At 65.6% G+C, this 16,635-nt stretch overlaps 1 protein-coding gene across 1 annotated transcript in view; it reads left to right on the forward strand.

Annotated features, from left to right (window-relative positions):
• Positions 1–13,644: 13,644 nt before the first annotated feature.
• LOC140405589 (probable carboxypeptidase X1) overlaps positions 13,645–16,635 on the forward strand; it is a gene marked incomplete at its 5' end in the record, with an annotated part of 216,814 nt that continues 213,823 nt past the window's right edge. Inside the window, one exon of the mRNA XM_072494145.1 lies at positions 13,645–13,942. Coding sequence (XP_072350246.1) covers positions 13,645–13,942 — 298 coding nt within the window. The remainder of the gene's footprint in view (positions 13,943–16,635) is intronic.

Below are 16,635 nucleotides of genomic sequence, written 5' to 3' on the forward strand. Positions count from 1 at the left end.
GGGAGAGGGATGCGCCTTGGCCTGGTCCATCGGGAGAGGGGTGCATCTTGGCCTGGTCCATCGGGAGAGGGATGCGTCTTGGCCTGGTCCATCGGGAGAGGGATGCGTCTTGGCCTGGTCCATCGGGAGAGGGGTGCGTCTTGGCCTGGTCCATCGGGAGAGGGATGCGTCATGGCCTGGTCCATCGGGAGAGGGGTGCGTCTTGGCCTGGTCCGCCAGGAGAGGGGTGCGTCTTGGCCTGGTCCATCGGGAGAGGGATGCGTCTTGGCCTGGTCCATCGGGAGAGGGGTGCGTCTTGGCCTGGTCCATCGGGAGAGGGGTGCGTCTTGGCCTGGTCCATCGGGAGAGGGATGCGTCTTGGCCTGGTCCATCGGGAGAGGGATGCGTCTTGGCCTGGTCCATCGGCAGAGGGACGCGCCTTGGCCTGGTCCATCGGGAGAGGGGTGCGTCTTGGCCTGGTCCATCGGGAGAGGGGTGCGCCTTGGCCTGGTCCGCCAGGAGAGGGGTGCACCTTGGCCTGGTCCATCGGGAGAGGGGTGCGTCTTGGCCCGGTCCATCGGGAGAGGGGTGCGTCTTGGCCTGGTCCATCGGGAGAGGGGTGCGTCTTGGCCCGGTCCGCCAGGTGAGGGTTGCGTCTTGGCCTGGTCCATCGGGAGAGGGGTGCGTCTTGGCTTGGTCCATCGGGAGAGGGGTGCATCTTGGCCTGGTCCATCGGGAGAGGGGTGCGTCTTGGCCTGGTCCATCGGGAGAGGGGTGCGTCTTGGCCTGGTCCATCGGGAGAGGGGTGCGTCTTGGCCTGGTCCGCCAGGAGAGGGGTGCGTCTTGGCCTGGTCCGCCAGGAGAGGGGTGCGTCTTGGCCTGGTCCATCGGGAGAGGGGTGCGTCTAGGCCTGGTCCATCGGGAGAGGGGTGCGTCTTGGCCTGGTCCATCGGGAGAGGGGTGTGTCTTGGCCTGGTCCGCCAGGAGAGGGGTGCGCCTTGGCCTGGTCCATCGGGAGAGGGGTGCGTCTTGGCCTGGTCCATCGGGAGAGGGGTGCGTCTTGGCCTGGTCCATCGGGAGAGGGGTGCGTCTTGGCCTGGTCCATCGGGAGAGGGGTGCGCCTTGGCCTGGTCCGCCAGGAGAGGGGTGCACCTTGGCCTGGTCCATCGGGAGAGGGGTGCGTCTTGGCCCGGTCCATCGGGAGAGGGGTGCGTCTTGGCCTGGTCCATCGGGAGAGGGGTGCGTCTTGGCCCGGTCCGCCAGGAGAGGGTTGCGTCTTGGCCTGGTCCATCGGGAGAGGGGTGCGTCTTGGCCTGGTCCATCGGGAGAGGGGTGCATCTTGGCCTGGTCCATCGGGAGAGGGGTGCGTCTTGGCCTGGTCCATCGGGAGAGGGGTGCGTCTTGGCCTGGTCCATCGGGAGAGGGGTGCGTCTTGGCCTGGTCCGCCAGGAGAGGGGTGCGTCTTGGCCTGGTCCATCGGGAGAGGGGTGCGTCTTGGCCTGGTCCATCGGGAGAGGGGTGCGTCTTGGCCTGGTCCATCGGGAGAGGGGTGTGTCTTGGCCTGGTCCGCCAGGAGAGGGGTGCGTCTTGGCCTGGTCCATCGGGAGAGGGATGCGTCTTGGCCTGGTCCATCGGGAGAGGGGTGCGTCTTGGCCTTGTCCATCGGGAGAGGGGTGCGTCTTGGCCTGGTCCATCGGGAGAGGGGTGCATCTTGGCCTGGTCCATCGGGAGAGGGATGCGTCTTGGCCTGGTCCATCGGGAGAGGGATGCGTCTTGGCCTGGTCCATCGGGAGAGGGGTGCGTCTTGGCCTGGTCCATCGGGAGAGGGATGCGTCTTGGCCTGGTCCATCGCGAGAGGGGTGCGTCTTGGCCTGGTCCGCCAGGAGAGGGGTGCGTCTTGGCCTGGTCCATCGGAGAGGGATGCGTCTTGGCCTGGTCCATCGGGAGAGGGGTGCGTCTTGGCCTGGTCCATCGGGTGAGGGGTGCGTCTTAGCCCGGTCCACCAGGAGAGGGGTGCGTCTTGGCCTGGTCCATCGGGAGAGGGATGCGTCTTGGCCTGGTCCATCGGGAGAGGGGTGCGTCTTGGCCTAGTCCATCGGGTGAGGGGTGCGTCTTGGCCTGGTCCGTCAGGAGAGGGGTGCGTCTTGGCCTGGTCCATCGGGAGAGGGGTGCGTCTTGGCCTGGTCCATCGGGAGAGGGGTGCGTCTTGGCCAGGTCCATCGGGAGAGGGGTGCGATTGGCCTGGTCCATCGGGAGAGGGGTGCGTCTTGGCCTGGTCCGCCAGGAGAGGGGTGCGTCTTGGCCTGGTCCATCGGGAGAGGGAGGCGTCTTGGCCTGGTCCATCGGGAGAGGGGTGCGTCTTGGCCCGGTCCATCGGGAGAGGGATGCGTCTTGGCCTGGTCCATCGGGAGAGGGGTGCGCCTTGGCCCGGTCCATCGGGAGAGGGATGCGTCTTGGCTTGGTCCATCGGGAGAGGGTTGCGTCTTGGCCTGGTCCATCTGGAGAGGTGTGTGTCTTGGCCTGGTCCATCGGGAGAGGGGTGCGTCTTGGCCTGGTCCGCCAGGAGAGGGGTGCATCTTGGCCTGGTCCATCGGGAGAGGGGTGCGTCTTGGCCTGGTCCATCGGGAGAGGGGTGCGTCTTGGCCTGGTCCGCCAGGAGAGGGGTGCGTCTTGGCCCGGTCCATCGGGAGAGGGATGCGTCTTGGCTTGGTCCATCGGGAGAGGGGTGCGTCTTGGCCTGGTCCATCGGGAGAGGGGTGCGTCTTGGCCTGGTCCGCCAGGAGAGGGGTGCATCTTGGCCTGGTCCATCGGGAGAGGGGTGCGTCTTGGCCTGGTCCATCGGGAGAGGGGTGCGTCTTGGCATGGTCCGCCAGGAGAGGGGTGCGTCTTGGCCTGGTCCATCGGAAGAGGGGTGCGTCTTGGCGTGGTCCATCGGGAGAGGGGTGCGCCTTGGCCTGGTCCATCGGGAGAGGGGTGCGTCTTGGCCTGGTCCATCGGGAGAGGGATGCGTCTTGGCCTGGTCCATCGGGAGAGGGATGCGTCTTGGCCCGGTCCATCGGGAGAGGGGTGCGTCTTGGCCTGGTCCGCCAGGAGAGGGGTGCGTCTTGGCCTGGTCAGTCAGGAGAGGGGTGCGTCTTGGCCTGGTCCATCGGGAGAGGGGTGCGTCTTGGCCTCGCCCATCGGGAGAGGGGTGCGCCTTGGCCTGGTCCATCGGGAGAGGGGTGCGTCTTGGCCTCGCCCATCGGGAGAGGGGTGCGCCTTGGCCTGGTCCATCGGGAGAGGGGTGCGTCTTGGCCTGTTCCATCGGGAGAGGGGTGCGTCTTGGCCTCGCCCATCGGGAGAGGGGTGCGTCTTGGCCTGGTCCATCGGGAGAGGGATGAGTCTTGGCCTGGTCCATCGGGAGAGGGGTGCGTCTTGGCCTGGTCCATCGAGAGAGGGGTGCGTCTTGACCTGGTCCATCGGGAGAGGGGTGCGTCTTGGCCTGGTCCGCCAGGAGAGGGGTGCGTCTTGGCCTGGTCCATCGGCAGAGGGGTGCGTCTTGGCCTGGTCCATCGGGAGAGGGGTGTGTCTTGGCCTGGTCCATCGGGAGAGGGGTGCGTCTTGGCCTGGTCCGCCAGGAGAGGGGTGCGTCTTGGCCTGGTCCATCGGGAGAGGGGTGCGTCTTGGCCTGGTCCATCGGGAGAGGGATGCGTCTTGGCCTGGTCCATCGGGAGAGGGGTGCGCCTTGGCCTGGTCCATCGGGAGAGGGTTGCGTCTTGGCCTGGTCCATCGGGAGAGGGGTGCGCCTTGGCCTGGTCCATCGGGAGAGGGTTGCGTCTTGGCCTGGCCCATCGGGAGAGGGGTGCATCTTGGCCTGGTCCATCGGGAGAGGGGTGCGTCTTGGCCTGGTCCATCGGGGGAGGGTTGCGTCTTGGCCTGGCCCATCGGGAGAGGGGTGCGCCTTGGCCTGGTCCATCGGGAGAGGGTTGCGTCTTGGCCTGGCCCATCGGCAGAGGGGTGCGTCTTGGCCTGGTCCGCCAGGAGAGGGGTGCGTCTTGGCCTGGTCCATCGGGAGAGGGGTGCGTCTTGGCCTGGCCCATCGGGAGAGGGGTGCGTCTTGGCCTGGTCCATCGGGAGAGGGGTGCGTCTTGGCCTGGTCCGCCAGGAGAGGGGTGCGCCTTGGCCTGGTCCATCGGGAGAGGGGTGCGTCTTGGCCTGGTCCATCGGGAGAGGGGTGCGTCTTGGCCTGATCCATCGGGAGAGGGGTGCGTCTTGGCCTGGTCCATCGGGAGAGGGGTGCGTCTTGGCCTGGTCCGTCAGGAGAGGGGTGCGTCTTGGCCTGGACCATCGGGAGAGGGGTGCGTCTTGGCCTGGTCCATCGGGAGAGGGGTCCGTCTTGGCCTGGTCCGTCAGGAGAGGGGTGCGTCTTGGCCTGGTCCATCGGGAGAGGGGTGCGTCTTGGCCTGGTCCATCGGGAGAGGGGTGCGTCTTGGCCTGGTCCATCGGGAGAGGGGTGCGTCTTGGCCTGGTCCGTCAGGAGATGGGTGCGTCTTGGCCTGGTCCGTCAGGAGAGGGATGCGTCTTGGCCTGGTCCATCGGGAGAGGGGTGCGTCTTGGCCTGGTCCATCGGGAGAGGGGTGCGTCTTGGCCTGGTCCGTCAGGAGAGGGGTGCGCCTTGGCCTGGTCCATCGGGAGAGGGGTGCGTCTTGGCCTGGTCCGTCAGGAGAGGGGTGCGTCTTGGCCTGGTCCATCGGGAGAGGGGTGCGTCTTGGCCTGGTCCATCGGGAGAGGGGTGCGTCTTGGCCTGGTCCATCGGGAGAGGGGTGCGTCTTGGCCTGGTCCATCGGGAGAGAGGTGCGCCTTGGCCTGGTCCGCCAGGAGAGGGGTGCACCTTGGCCTGGTCCATCGGGAGAGGGGTGCGTCTTGGCCCGGTCCATCGGGAGAGGGGTGCGTCTTGGCCTGGTCCATCGGGAGAGGGGTGCGTCTTGGCCCGGTCCGCCAGGAGAGGGTTGCGTCTTGGCCTGGTCCATCGGGAGAGGGGTGCGTCTTGGCTTGGTCCATCGGGAGAGGGGTGCATCTTGGCCTGGTCCATCGGGAGAGGGGTGCGTCTTGGCCTGGTCCATCGGGAGAGGGGTCCGTCTTGGCCTGGTCCGTCAGGAGAGGGGTGCGTCTTGGCCTGGTCCATCGGGAGAGGGGTGCGTCTTGGCCTGGTCCATCGGGAGAGGGGTGCGTCTTGGCCTGGTCCATCGGGAGAGGGGTGCGTCTTGGCCTGGTCCGTCAGGAGAGGGGTGCGTCTTGGCCTGGTCCGTCAGGAGAGGGATGCGTCTTGGCCTGGTCCATCGGGAGAGGGGTGCGTCTTGGCCTGGTCCATCGGGAGAGGGGTGCGTCTTGGCCTGGTCCGTCAGGAGAGGGGTGCGCCTTGGCCTGGTCCATCGGGAGAGGGGTGCGTCTTGGCCTGGTCCGTCAGGAGAGGGGTGCGTCTTGGCCTGGTCCATCGGGAGAGGGGTGCGTCTTGGCCTGGTCCATCGGGAGAGGGGTGCGTCTTGGCCTGGTCCATCGGGAGAGGGGTGCGTCTTGGCCTGGTCCATCGGGAGAGAGGTGCGCCTTGGCCTGGTCCGCCAGGCGAGGGGTGCACCTTGGCCTGGTCCATCGGGAGAGGGGTGCGTCTTGGCCCGGTCCATCGGGAGAGGGGTGCGTCTTGGCCTGGTCCATCGGGAGAGGGGTGCGTCTTGGCCCGGTCCGCCAGGAGAGGGTTGCGTCTTGGCCTGGTCCATCGGGAGAGGGGTGCGTCTTGGCTTGGTCCATCGGGAGAGGGGTGCATCTTGGCCTGGTCCATCGGGAGAGGGGTGCGTCTTGGCCTGGTCCATCGGGAGAGGGGTGCGTCTTGGCCTGGCCCATCGGGAGAGGGGTGCGTCTTGGCCTGGTCCCCCAGGAGAGGGGTGCGTCTTGGCCTTGTCCGCCAGGAGAGGGGTGCTTCTTGGCCTGGTCCATCGGGAGAGGGGTGCGTCTTGGCCTGGTCCATCGGGAGAGGGGTGCGTCTTGGCCTGGTCCATCGGGAGAGGGGTGTGTCTTGGCCTGGTCCGCCAGGAGAGGGGTGCGCCTTGGCCTGGTCCATCGGGAGAGGGGTGCGTCTTGGCCTGGTCCATCGGGAGAGGGGTGCGTCTTGGCCTGGTCCATCGGGAGAGGGGTGCGTCTTGGCCTGGTCCATCGGGAGAGGGGTGCGCCTTGGCCTGGTCCGCCAGGAGAGGGGTGCACCTTGGCCTGGTCCATCGGGAGAGGGGTGCGTCTTGGCCCGGTCCATCGGGAGAGAGGTGCGTCTTGGCCTGGTCCATCGGGAGAGGGGTGCGTCTTGGCCCGGTCCGCCAGGAGAGGGTTGCGTCTTGGCCTGGTCCATCGGGAGAGGGGTGCGTCTTGGCCTGGTCCATCGGGAGAGGGGTGCATCTTGGCCTGGTCCATCGGGAGAGGGGTGCGTCTTGGCCTGGTCCATCGGGAGAGGGGTGCGTCTTGGCCTGGTCCATCGGGAGAGGGGTGCGTCTTGGCCTGGTCCGCCAGGAGAGGGGTGCGTCTTGGCCTGGTCCATCGGGAGAGGGGTGCGTCTTGGCCTGGTCCATCGGGAGAGGGGTGCGTCTTGGCCTGGTCCATCGGGAGAGGGGTGTGTCTTGGCCTGGTCCGCCAGGAGAGGGGTGCGTCTTGGCCTGGTCCATCGGGAGAGGGATGCGTCTTGGCCTGGTCCATCGGGAGAGGGGTGCGTCTTGGCCTGGTCCATCGGGAGAGGGGTGCGTCTTGGCCTGGTCCATCGGGAGAGGGGTGCATCTTGGCCTGGTCCATCGGGAGAGGGATGCGTCTTGGCCTGGTCCATTGGGAGAGGGATGCGTCTTGGCCTGGTCAATCGGGAGAGGGGTGCGTCTTGGCCTGGTCCATCGGGAGAGGGATGCGTCTTGGCCTGGTCCATCGCGAGAGGGGTGCGTCTTGGCCTGGTCCGCCAGGAGAGGGGTGCGTCTTGGCCTGGTCCATCGGGAGAGGGATGCGTCTTGGCCTGGTCCATCGGGAGAGGGGTGCGTCTTGGCCTGGTCCATCGGGTGAGGGGTGCGTCTTAGCCCGGTCCACCAGGAGAGGGGTGCGTCTTGGCCTGGTCCATCGGGAGAGGGATGCGTCTTGGCCTGGTCCATCGGGAGAGGGGTGCGTTTTGCCTAGTCCATCGGGTGAGGGGTGCGTCTTGGCCTGGTCCGTCAGGAGAGGGGTGCGTCTTGGCCTGGTCCATCGGGAGAGGGGTGCGTCTTGGCCTGGTCCATCGGGAGAGGGGTGCGTCTTGGCCAGGTCCATCGGGAGAGGGGTGCGTCTTGGCCTGGTCCATCGGGAGAGGGGTGCGTCTTGGCCTGGTCCGCCAGGAGAGGGGTGCGTCTTGGCCTGGTCCATCGGGAGAGGGAGGCGTCTTGGCCTGGTCCATCGGGAGAGGGGTGCGTCTTGGCCCGGTCCATCGGGAGAGGGATGCGTCTTGGCCTGGTCCATCGGGAGAGGGGTGCGCCTTGGCCCGGTCCATCGGGAGAGGGATGCGTCTTGGCTTGGTCCATCGGGAGAGGGTTGCGTCTTGGCCTGGTCCATCTGGAGAGGTGTGTGTCTTGGCCTGGTCCATCGGGAGAGGGGTGCGTCTTGGCCTGGTCCGCCAGGAGAGGGGTGCATCTTGGCCTGGTCCATCGGGAGAGGGGTGCGTCTTGGCCTGGTCCATCGGGAGAGGGGTGCGTCTTGGCCTGGTCCGCCAGGAGAGGGGTCCGTCTTGGCCCGGTCCATCGGGAGAGGGATGCGTCTTGGCTTGGTCCATCGGGAGAGGGGTGCGTCTTGGCCTGGTCCATCGGGAGAGGGGTGCGTCTTGGCCTGGTCCGCCAGGAGAGGGGTGCATCTTGGCCTGGTCCATCGGGAGAGGGGTGCGTCTTGGCCTGGTCCATCGGGAGAGGGGTGCGTCTTGGCCTGGTCCGCCAGGAGAGGGGTGCGTCTTGGCCTGGTCCATCGGGAGAGGGGTGCGTCTTGGCGTGGTCCATCGGGAGAGGGGTGCGCCTTGGCCTGGTCCATCGGGAGAGGGGTGCGTCTTGGCCTGGTCCATCGGGAGAGGGATGCGTCTTGGCCTGGTCCATCGGGAGAGGGATGCGTCTTGGCCCGGTCCATCGGGAGAGGGGTGCGTCTTGGCCTGGTCCATCGGGAGAGGGGTGCGTCTTGGCCTGGTCCGCCAGGAGAGGGGTGCGTCTTGGCCTGGTCAGTCAGGAGAGGGGTGCGTCTTGGCCTGGTCCATCGGGAGAGGGGTGCGTCTTGGCCTCGCCCATCGGGAGAGGGGTGCGCCTTGGCCTGGTCCATCGGGAGAGGGGTGCGTCTTGGCCTCGCCCATCGGGAGAGGGGTGCGCCTTGGCCTGGTCCATCGGGAGAGGGGTGCGTCTTGGCCTGTTCCATCGGGAGAGGGGTGCGTCTTGGCCTCGCCCATCGGGAGAGGGGTGCGTCTTGGCCTGGTCCATCGGGAGAGGGATGAGTCTTGGCCTGGTCCATCGGGAGAGGGGTGCGTCTTGGCCTGGTCCATCGGGAGAGGGGTGCGTCTTGGCCTGGTCCATCGGGAGAGGGGTGCGTCTTGGCCTGGTCCGCCAGGAGAGGGGTGCGTCTTGGCCTGGTCCATCGGCAGAGGGGTGCGTCTTGGCCTGGTCCATCGGGAGAGGGGTGTGTCTTGGCCTGGTCCATCGGGAGAGGGGTGCGTCTTGGCCTGGTCCGCCAGGAGAGGGGTGCGTCTTGGCCTGGTCCATCGGGAGAGGGGTGCGTCTTGGCCTGGTCCATCGGGAGAGGGATGCGTCTTGGCCTGGTCCATCGGGAGAGGGGTGCGCCTTGGCCTGGTCCATCGGGAGAGGGTTGCGTCTTGGCCTGGTCCATCGGGAGAGGGGTGCGCCTTGGCCTGGTCCATCGGGAGAGGGTTGCGTCTTGGCCTGGCCCATCGGGAGAGGGGTGCGTCTTGGCCTGGTCCATCGGGAGAGGGGTGCGTCTTGGCCTGGTCCATCGGGAGAGGGTTGCGTCTTGGCCTGGCCCATCGGGAGAGGGGTGCGCCTTGGCCTGGTCCATCGGGAGAGGGTTGCGTCTTGGCCTGGCCCATCGGGAGAGGGGTGCGTCTTGGCCTGGTCCGCCAGGAGAGGGGTGCGTCTTGGCCTGGTCCATCGGGAGAGGGGTGCGTCTTGGCCTGGCCCATCGGGAGAGGGGTGCGTCTTGGCCTGGTCCATCGGGAGAGGGGTGCGTCTTGGCCTGGTCCGCCAGGAGAGGGGTGCGCCTTGGCCTGGTCCATCGGGAGAGGGGTGCGTCTTGGCCTGGTCCATCGGGAGAGGGGTGCGTCTTGGCCTGGTCCATCGGGAGAGGGGTGCGTCTTGGCCTGGTCCATCGGAAGAGGGTTGCGTCTTGGCCTGGTCCATCGGGAGAGGGGTGCGTCTTGGCCTGGTCCGCCAGGAGAGGGGTGCGTCTTGGCCCGGTCCATTGGGAGAGGGGTGCGTCTTGGCCCGGTCCATCGGGAGAGGGAGGCGTCTTGGCCTGGTCCATCGGGAGAGGGGTGCGTCTTGGCCTGGTCCGCCAGGAGAGGGGTGCGTCTTGGCCCGGTCCATCGGGAGAGGGTTGCGTCTTGGCCTGGTCCATCGGGAGAGGGGTGCGTCTTGGCCTGGTCCATCGGGAGAGGGGTGCGCCTTGGCCTGGTCCATCAGGAGAGGGGTGCGTCTTGGCCTGGTCCATCGAGAGAGGGGTGCGTCTTGGCCTGGTCCGTCAGGAGAGGGGTGCGTCTTGGCCTGGTCCGTCAGGAGAGGGGTGCGTCTTGGCCTGGTCCATCGGGAGAGGGGTGCGTCTTGGCCTGGTCCGTCAGGAGAGGGGTGCGTCTTGGCCTGGTCCATCGGGAGAGGGGTGCGTCTTGGCCTGGTCCATCGGGAGAGGGGTGCGTCTTGGCCTGGTCTGTCTGGAGAGGGATGCGTCTTGGCCTCGTCCATCGGGAGAGGGGTGCGTCTTGGCCTGGTCCATCGGGAGAGGGGTGCGTCTTGGCCTGATCCATCGGGAGAGGGGTGCGCCTTGGCCTGGTCCGTCAGGAGAGGGGTGCGTCTTGGCCTGGTCCATCGGGAGAGGGGTGCGTCTTGGCCTGGTCCGTCAGGAGAGGGGTGCGCCTTGGCCTGGTCCGTCAGGAGAGGGGTGCGTCTTGGCCTGGTCCGTCAGGAGAGGGGTGCGTCTTGGCACTGTCCATCGGGAGAGGGGTGCGTCTTGGCCTGATCCATCGGGAGAGGGGTGCGTCTTGGCCTGGTCCATCGGGAGAGGGGTGCGTCTTGGCCTGGTCCGTCAGGAGAGGGGTGCGTCTTGGCCTGGTCCATCGGGAGAGGGGTGCGTCTTGGCCTGGTCCATCGGGAGAGGGGTCCGTCTTGGCCTGGTCCGTCAGGAGAGGGGTGCGTCTTGGCCTGGTCCATCGGGAGAGGGGTGCGTCTTGGCCTGGTCCATCGGGAGAGGGGTGCGTCTTGGCCTGGTCCATCGGGAGAGGGGTGCGTCTTGGCCTGGTCCGTCAGGAGAGGGGTGCGTCTTGGCCTGGTCCGTCAGGAGAGGGATGCGTCTTGGCCTGGTCCATCGGGAGAGGGGTGCGTCTTGGCCTGGTCCATCGGGAGAGGGGTGCGTCTTGGCCTGGTCCGTCAGGAGAGGGGTGCGTCTTGGCCTGGTCCATCGGGAGAGGGGTGCGTCTTGGCCTGGTCCGTCAGGAGAGGGGTGCGTCTTGGCCTGGTCCATCGGGAGAGGGGTGCGTCTTGGCCTGGTCCATCGGGAGAGGGGTGCGTCTTGGCCTGGTCCATCGGGAGAGGGGTGCGTCTTGGCCTGGTCCATCGGGAGAGAGGTGCGTCTTGGCCTGGTCCATCGGGAGAGGGGTGCGTCTTGGCCTGGTCCATCGGGAGAGGGGTGCGTCTTGGCCTGGTCCATCGGGAGAGGGGTGCTCAAGTTCTGCATAAAATCTGTCACTTCACAGAAACGCCAAAGGTTACAGTAATGTTGTAGCTCCAGAAAACTGGAGATCAAAGCTGGACGCTGAGGCAAAACTTTTTCCAACAATATCCTCAGGAGGATGTTGGAATGATTTTGCAAGGGTGTCAGGGGGAGGGGGAGGGTATCAGGTGGAGGGGGAGGGTGTCAGGGGGAGGGGGAGGGTGTCAGGGGGAGGGGGAGGGTGTCAGGGGGAGGGGGATGGTGTCAGGGGGAGGGGGAGGGTGTCAGGGGGAGGGGGAGGGTATCAGGTGGAGGGGGAGGGTGTCAGGGGGAGGGGGTGGGTGTCAGGGGGAGTGGGAGGGTGTCAGGGGGAGGGGGAGGGTGTCAGGGGGAGGGGGAGGGTGTCAGGGGGAGGGGGAGGGTGTCAGGGGGAGGGGGAGGGTGTCAGGGGAGGGGGAGGGTGTCAGGGGGAGGGGGAGGGTGTCAGGGGAAGGGGGAGGGTATCAGGTGGAGGGGGAGGGTGTCAGGGGGAGGGGGAGGGTGTCAGGGGGAGGGGGAGGGTGTCAGGGGGAGGGGGAGGGTGTCAGGGGGAGGGGGAGGGTGTCAGGGGAGGGGGAGGGTGTCAGGTGGAGGGGGAGGGTGTCAGGGGGAGGGGGAGGGTGTCAGGGGGAGGGGGAGGGTGTCAGGGGAGGGGGAGGGTGTCAGGGGGAGGGGGAGGGTGTCAGGGGGAGGGGGAGGGTGTCAGGTGGAGGGGGAGGGTGTCAGGGGGAGGGGGAGGGTGTCAGGGGAAGGGGGAGGGTATCAGGTGGAGGGGGAGGGTGTCAGGGGGAGGGGGAGGGTGTCAGGGGGAGGGGGAGGGTGTCAGGGGGAGGGTGTCAGGGGGAGGGGGAGGGTGTCAGGGGGAGGGGGAGGGTGTCAGGGGGAGGGGGAGGGTGTCAGGGGGAGGGGGAGGGTGTCAGGGGGAGGGGGAGGGTGTCAGGGGGAGCGGGAGGGTGTCAGGTGGAGGGGAGCGTGTCAGGGGGAGGGGGAGGGTGTCAGGGGGAGGGGGAGGGTGTCAGGGGGAGGGGGAGGGTGTCAGGGGGAGGGAGAGGGTGTCAGGGGGAGGGGGAGGGTGTCAGGGGGAGGGGGAGGGTGTCAGGGGGAGGGGGAGGGTGTGGGTGAGGGTGAGGGTGTGGGTGAGGGTGTGGCTGTGGGTGAGGGTGAGAGTGTGGGGGTGGCTGTGGGTGTGGGTGAGGGTGAGGGTGTGGCTGTGGGTGAGGGTGAGAGTGTGAGGGTGTGGCTGTGGGTGAGGGTGAGGGTGAGGGTGTGGGGAGGAGTTTGGGGAGAGTTTGGGGCGGGAGTTGGGGGAGTTGTTTGGGGGGGAGGAGTTGTTTGGGGGGAGGAGTTGGATGGGGGGGAGGAGTTGTTTGGGTGGGAGGAGTTGTTTGGGGGGGAGGATTTGGTTGGGGGGGAGGAGTTGGTTGGGGGGGGAGGAGTTGGTTGGGGGGAGTTGGTTACGGGGGATGTGGGAGGGATGTTTGGGGAGAGTTTGGGGAGTTGTTTGGGGGGTGTTTGGGGGGATGTGGGGGGGAGTTTAGGGAGGGTGTTTGGGGAGTTGTTGGGGGGGGTTTGGGGGGGGCTTGCAGGGATGTGGGGGGGAGTTTGGGGAGGGTGTTTGGGGAGTTGTTTGGGGGGTGTTTGGGGGTGTTTGGGGGTGTTTGTGGGGATGTGGGAGGGAGTTTGGGGAGTTGTTTGGGGGGTGTTTGGGGGTGTTTGTGGGGATGTGGGAGGGACTTTGGGGAGTTGTTTGGGGGGAGTTTGGGGGTGTTTGCGGGGATGTGGGAGGGAGTTTGGGGTGTTGTTTGGGGGTGTTTGGGTAGTTGTTTGCGGAGTTGTTTGGGGGGGTGTTTGGGGGGACGTGGGGGGAGTTTAGGGAGGGTGTTTGGGGAGTTGTTTGGGGGGGTTTGGGGGGGGGTTTGCAGGGATGTGGGGGGGAGTTTGGGGAGTTGTTTGGGGGGAGTTTGGGGGGGTTTGCGGGGATGTGGGGGGGGAGTTTGGGGAGTTGTTTGGGGGGAGTTTGGGGGGGTTTGCGGGGATGTGGGGGGGAGTTTGGGGGGGGTTTGCGGGGATGTGGGGGGGAGTTTGGGGGGGTTTGCGGGGATGGGGGGAGTTTGGGGGGGGGTTTGCGGGGATGTGGGGGGAGTTTGGGGGGGTTTGCGGGGATGTGGGGGGGAGTTTGGGGGGGTTTGCGGGGATGTGGGGGGGAGTTTGGGGAGGGTTCGCGGGGATGTGGGGGGGAGTTTGGGGGGTGTTTGGGGAGTTGTTTGGGGGGAGTTTGGGGGGGTTTGCGGGGATGTGGGTGGGAGTTTGGGGAGGGTTCGCGGGGATGTGGGGGGGAGTTTGGGGGTAGTTTGGGTGTTGTTTGGGGGGAGTTTGGGGGGAGTTTGGGGGGGTTTGCGGGGTGTTTGGGGGGGTTTGCGGGGATGTGGGGGGGAGTTTGGGGAGGGTTCGCGGGGATGTGGGGGGGAGTTTGGGGAGGGTGTTTGGGGAGTTGTTTGGGGAGTTGTTTGGGGGGGTTTGGGGGGGGTTTGGGGGGTGTTTGCGGGGATGTGGGGGGAGTTTTGGGAGGGTGTTTGGGGAGTTGTTTGGGGGGGTTTGGGGGGAGTTTGGGGGGGTTTGCGGGGATGTGGGGGGAGTTTGGGGGGCGTTTGCAGATTAATTGCTTGAATATTAAACAACTCTTCCTGTCCACAGGTGGGTCCGGAAACAAGGGCAGTGATTAGTTGGATGAAGAAGATCCCATTTGTGTTGAGCGCTAATTTCCATGGCGGAGACATGGTTGTTTGTTACCCTTACGACATGGCTCGACCGAGCTGGCTGGAACGCAACTTAACTCCAACCCCCGATGACGATGTTTTCCGCTGGTTGTCCGCCGTCTACGCCTCGAGCCATCGCGCTATGGCGCAATACGACCGGCGCATCTGTCATGGCGACAACTTCATGCAGCATCGAAATGTCATTAATGGAGCAGACTGGCACACGGTGCCCGGCAGTGAGTTTCCCACCGAAATCCCCCTCCCGGCGCAGCCCCTCTCCGTGCAACCCCTCCCGGCGCAACCCCTCCCGGCGAAACCCCTCCCGGCGCAACCCCTCCCGGCGCAACCCCTCCCGGCGACACCCCTCCCGGCGCAACCCCTCCCGGCGCAACCCCTCCCGGCGCAACCCCTCCCGGTGCAACCCCTCCCGGCGCAACCCCTCCCGGCAAAACCCCTCCCGGCGACACCCCTCCCGGCGCAACCCCTCCCGGCGCAACCCCTCCCGGCGCAACCCCTCCCGGCGCAACCCCTCCCGGCGCAACCCCTCCCGGCAAAACCCCTCCCGGCGCAACCCCTCCCGGCGCAACCCCTCCCGGCAAAATCCCTCCCGGCGAACCCCCTCCCGGCGAACCCCCTCCCGGCGCAACCCCTCCCGGCGAACCCCCTCCCGGCGAACCCCCTCCCGGCGCAACCCCTCCCGGCGAAACCCCTCCCGGCGAACCCCCTCCCGGCGAACCCCCTCCCGGCGCAACCCCTCCCGGCGCAACCCCTCCCGGCGCAACCCCTCCCGGCGAAACGCCTCCCGGCGAAACCACTCCCGGCGAAACCCCTCCCGGCGAAACCCCTCCCGGCGCAACCCCTCCCGGCGAAACCCCTCCCGGCGAAACCCCTCCCGGCGCAACCCCTCCCGGCGAAACGCCTCCCGGCGAAACGCCTCCCGGCGAAACCCCTCCCGGCGAAACCCCTCAGTAACGCAGTCTCTGGACACACGTGCAGTGAGTTCTCTCAGTAACACTGTCACTAGACACCCGTGCAGTGAGTTCTCTCAGTAACGCAGTCTCTGGACACCCGTGCAGTGAGTTCTCTCAGTAACGCAGTCTCTGGACACACGTGCAGTGAGTTCTCTCAGTAACGCAGTCTCTGGACACCCGTGCAGTGAGTTCTCTCAGTAACACGGTCTCTAGACACCCGTGTAGTGAGTTCTCTCAGTAACGCAGTCTCTGGACACCCGTGCAGTGAGTTCTCTCAGTAACACGGACACTAGACACCTGTGCAGTGAGTTCTCTCAGTAACACGGTCTCTAGACACCCGTGTCATGAGTTCTCTCAGTAACGCAGTCTCTGGACACCCGTGCAGTGAGTTCTCTCAGTAACACGGACACTAGACACCTGTGCAGTGAGTTATCTCAGTAACACGGTCTCTGGACACCCGTGCAGTGAGTTCTCTCAGTAACACAGTCACGAGACACCCGTGCAGTGAGTTCTCTCAGTAACGCAGTCTCCAGGCACCCGTGCAGTGAGTTCTCTCAGTAACACTGTCACTAGACACCCGTGCAGTGAGTTCTCTCAGTAACGCAGTCTCTGGACACCCGTGCAGTGAGTTCTCTCAGTAACGCAGTCTCTGGACACACGTGCAGTGAGTTCTCTCAGTAACGCAGTCTCTGGACACCCGTGCAGTGAGTTCTCTCAGTAACACGGACACTAGACACCTGTGCAGTGAGTTCTCTCAGTAACACGGTCTCTAGACACCCGTGTAGTGAGTTCTCTCAGTAACGCAGTCTCTGGACACCCGTGCAGTGAGTTCTCTCAGTAACACGGACACTAGACACCTGTGCAGTGAGTTCTCTCAGTAACACGGTCTCTAGACACCCGTGCAGTGAGTTCTCTCAGTAACACGGTCTCTAGACACCCGTGCAGTGAGTTCCTTCAGTAACACGGTCTCTAGACACCCGTGCTGTGAGTTCTCTCAGTAATACAGTCTCTAGACACCCATGCAGTGAGTTCTCTCAGTAACACGGTCTCTGGACACCCGTGCAGTGAGTTCTCTCAGTAACACAGTCTCTAGACACCCGTGCAGCGAGTTCTCTCAGTAACACGGTCGTTAGACACCCGTGCAGTGAGTTCTCTCAGTAACGCAGTCTAGACACCCGTGCAGTGAGTTCTCTCAGTAACACAGTCTCTGGACACGCGTGCAGTGAGTTCTCTCAGTAACACAGTCTCGACACCTGTGCAGTGAGTTCTCTCATTAACTCTGTCCCTAGACACCCGTGCAGTGAGTTCTCTCAGTGACACGGTCTCTGGACACCCGTGCAGTGAGTTCTCTCAGTAACACAGTCTAGACACCCGTGCAGTGAGTTCTCTCAGTAACACAGTCTCTAGACACCCGTGCAGTGAGTTCTCTCAGTAACACAGTCTCTGGACACCCGTGCAGTGAGTTCTCTCAGTAACCCAGTGACTAGACACCTGTGCAGGGAGTTCTCTCAGTAACACAGTCTAGACACCCGTGCAGTGAGTTCTCTCAGTAACACGGTCTCTAGACACCCGTGCTGTGAGTTCTCTCAGTAATACAGTCTCTAGACACCCGTGCAGTGAGTTCTCTCAGTAACACGGTCTCTGGACACCCGTGCAGTGAGTTCTCTCAGTAACACAGTCTCTAGACACCCGTGCAGCGAGTTCTCTCAGTAACACGGTCGTTAGACACCCGTGCAGTGAGTTCTCTCAGTAACGCAGTCTAGACACCCGTGCAGTGAGTTCTCTCAGTAACACAGTCTCTGGACACGCGTGCAGTGAGTTCTCTCAGTAACACAGTCTCTGGACACCCGTGCAGTGAGTTCTCTCAGTAACCCAGTGACTAGACACCTGTGCAGGGAGTTCTCTCAGTAACACAGTCTAGACACACGTGCAGTGAGTTCTCTCAGTAACACGGTCTC

The sequence above is a fragment of the Scyliorhinus torazame genome, unplaced genomic scaffold, assembly GCF_047496885.1.
Source record: "Scyliorhinus torazame isolate Kashiwa2021f unplaced genomic scaffold, sScyTor2.1 scaffold_130, whole genome shotgun sequence".
Classification (NCBI taxonomy): Eukaryota; Metazoa; Chordata; class Chondrichthyes; order Carcharhiniformes; family Scyliorhinidae; genus Scyliorhinus; species Scyliorhinus torazame.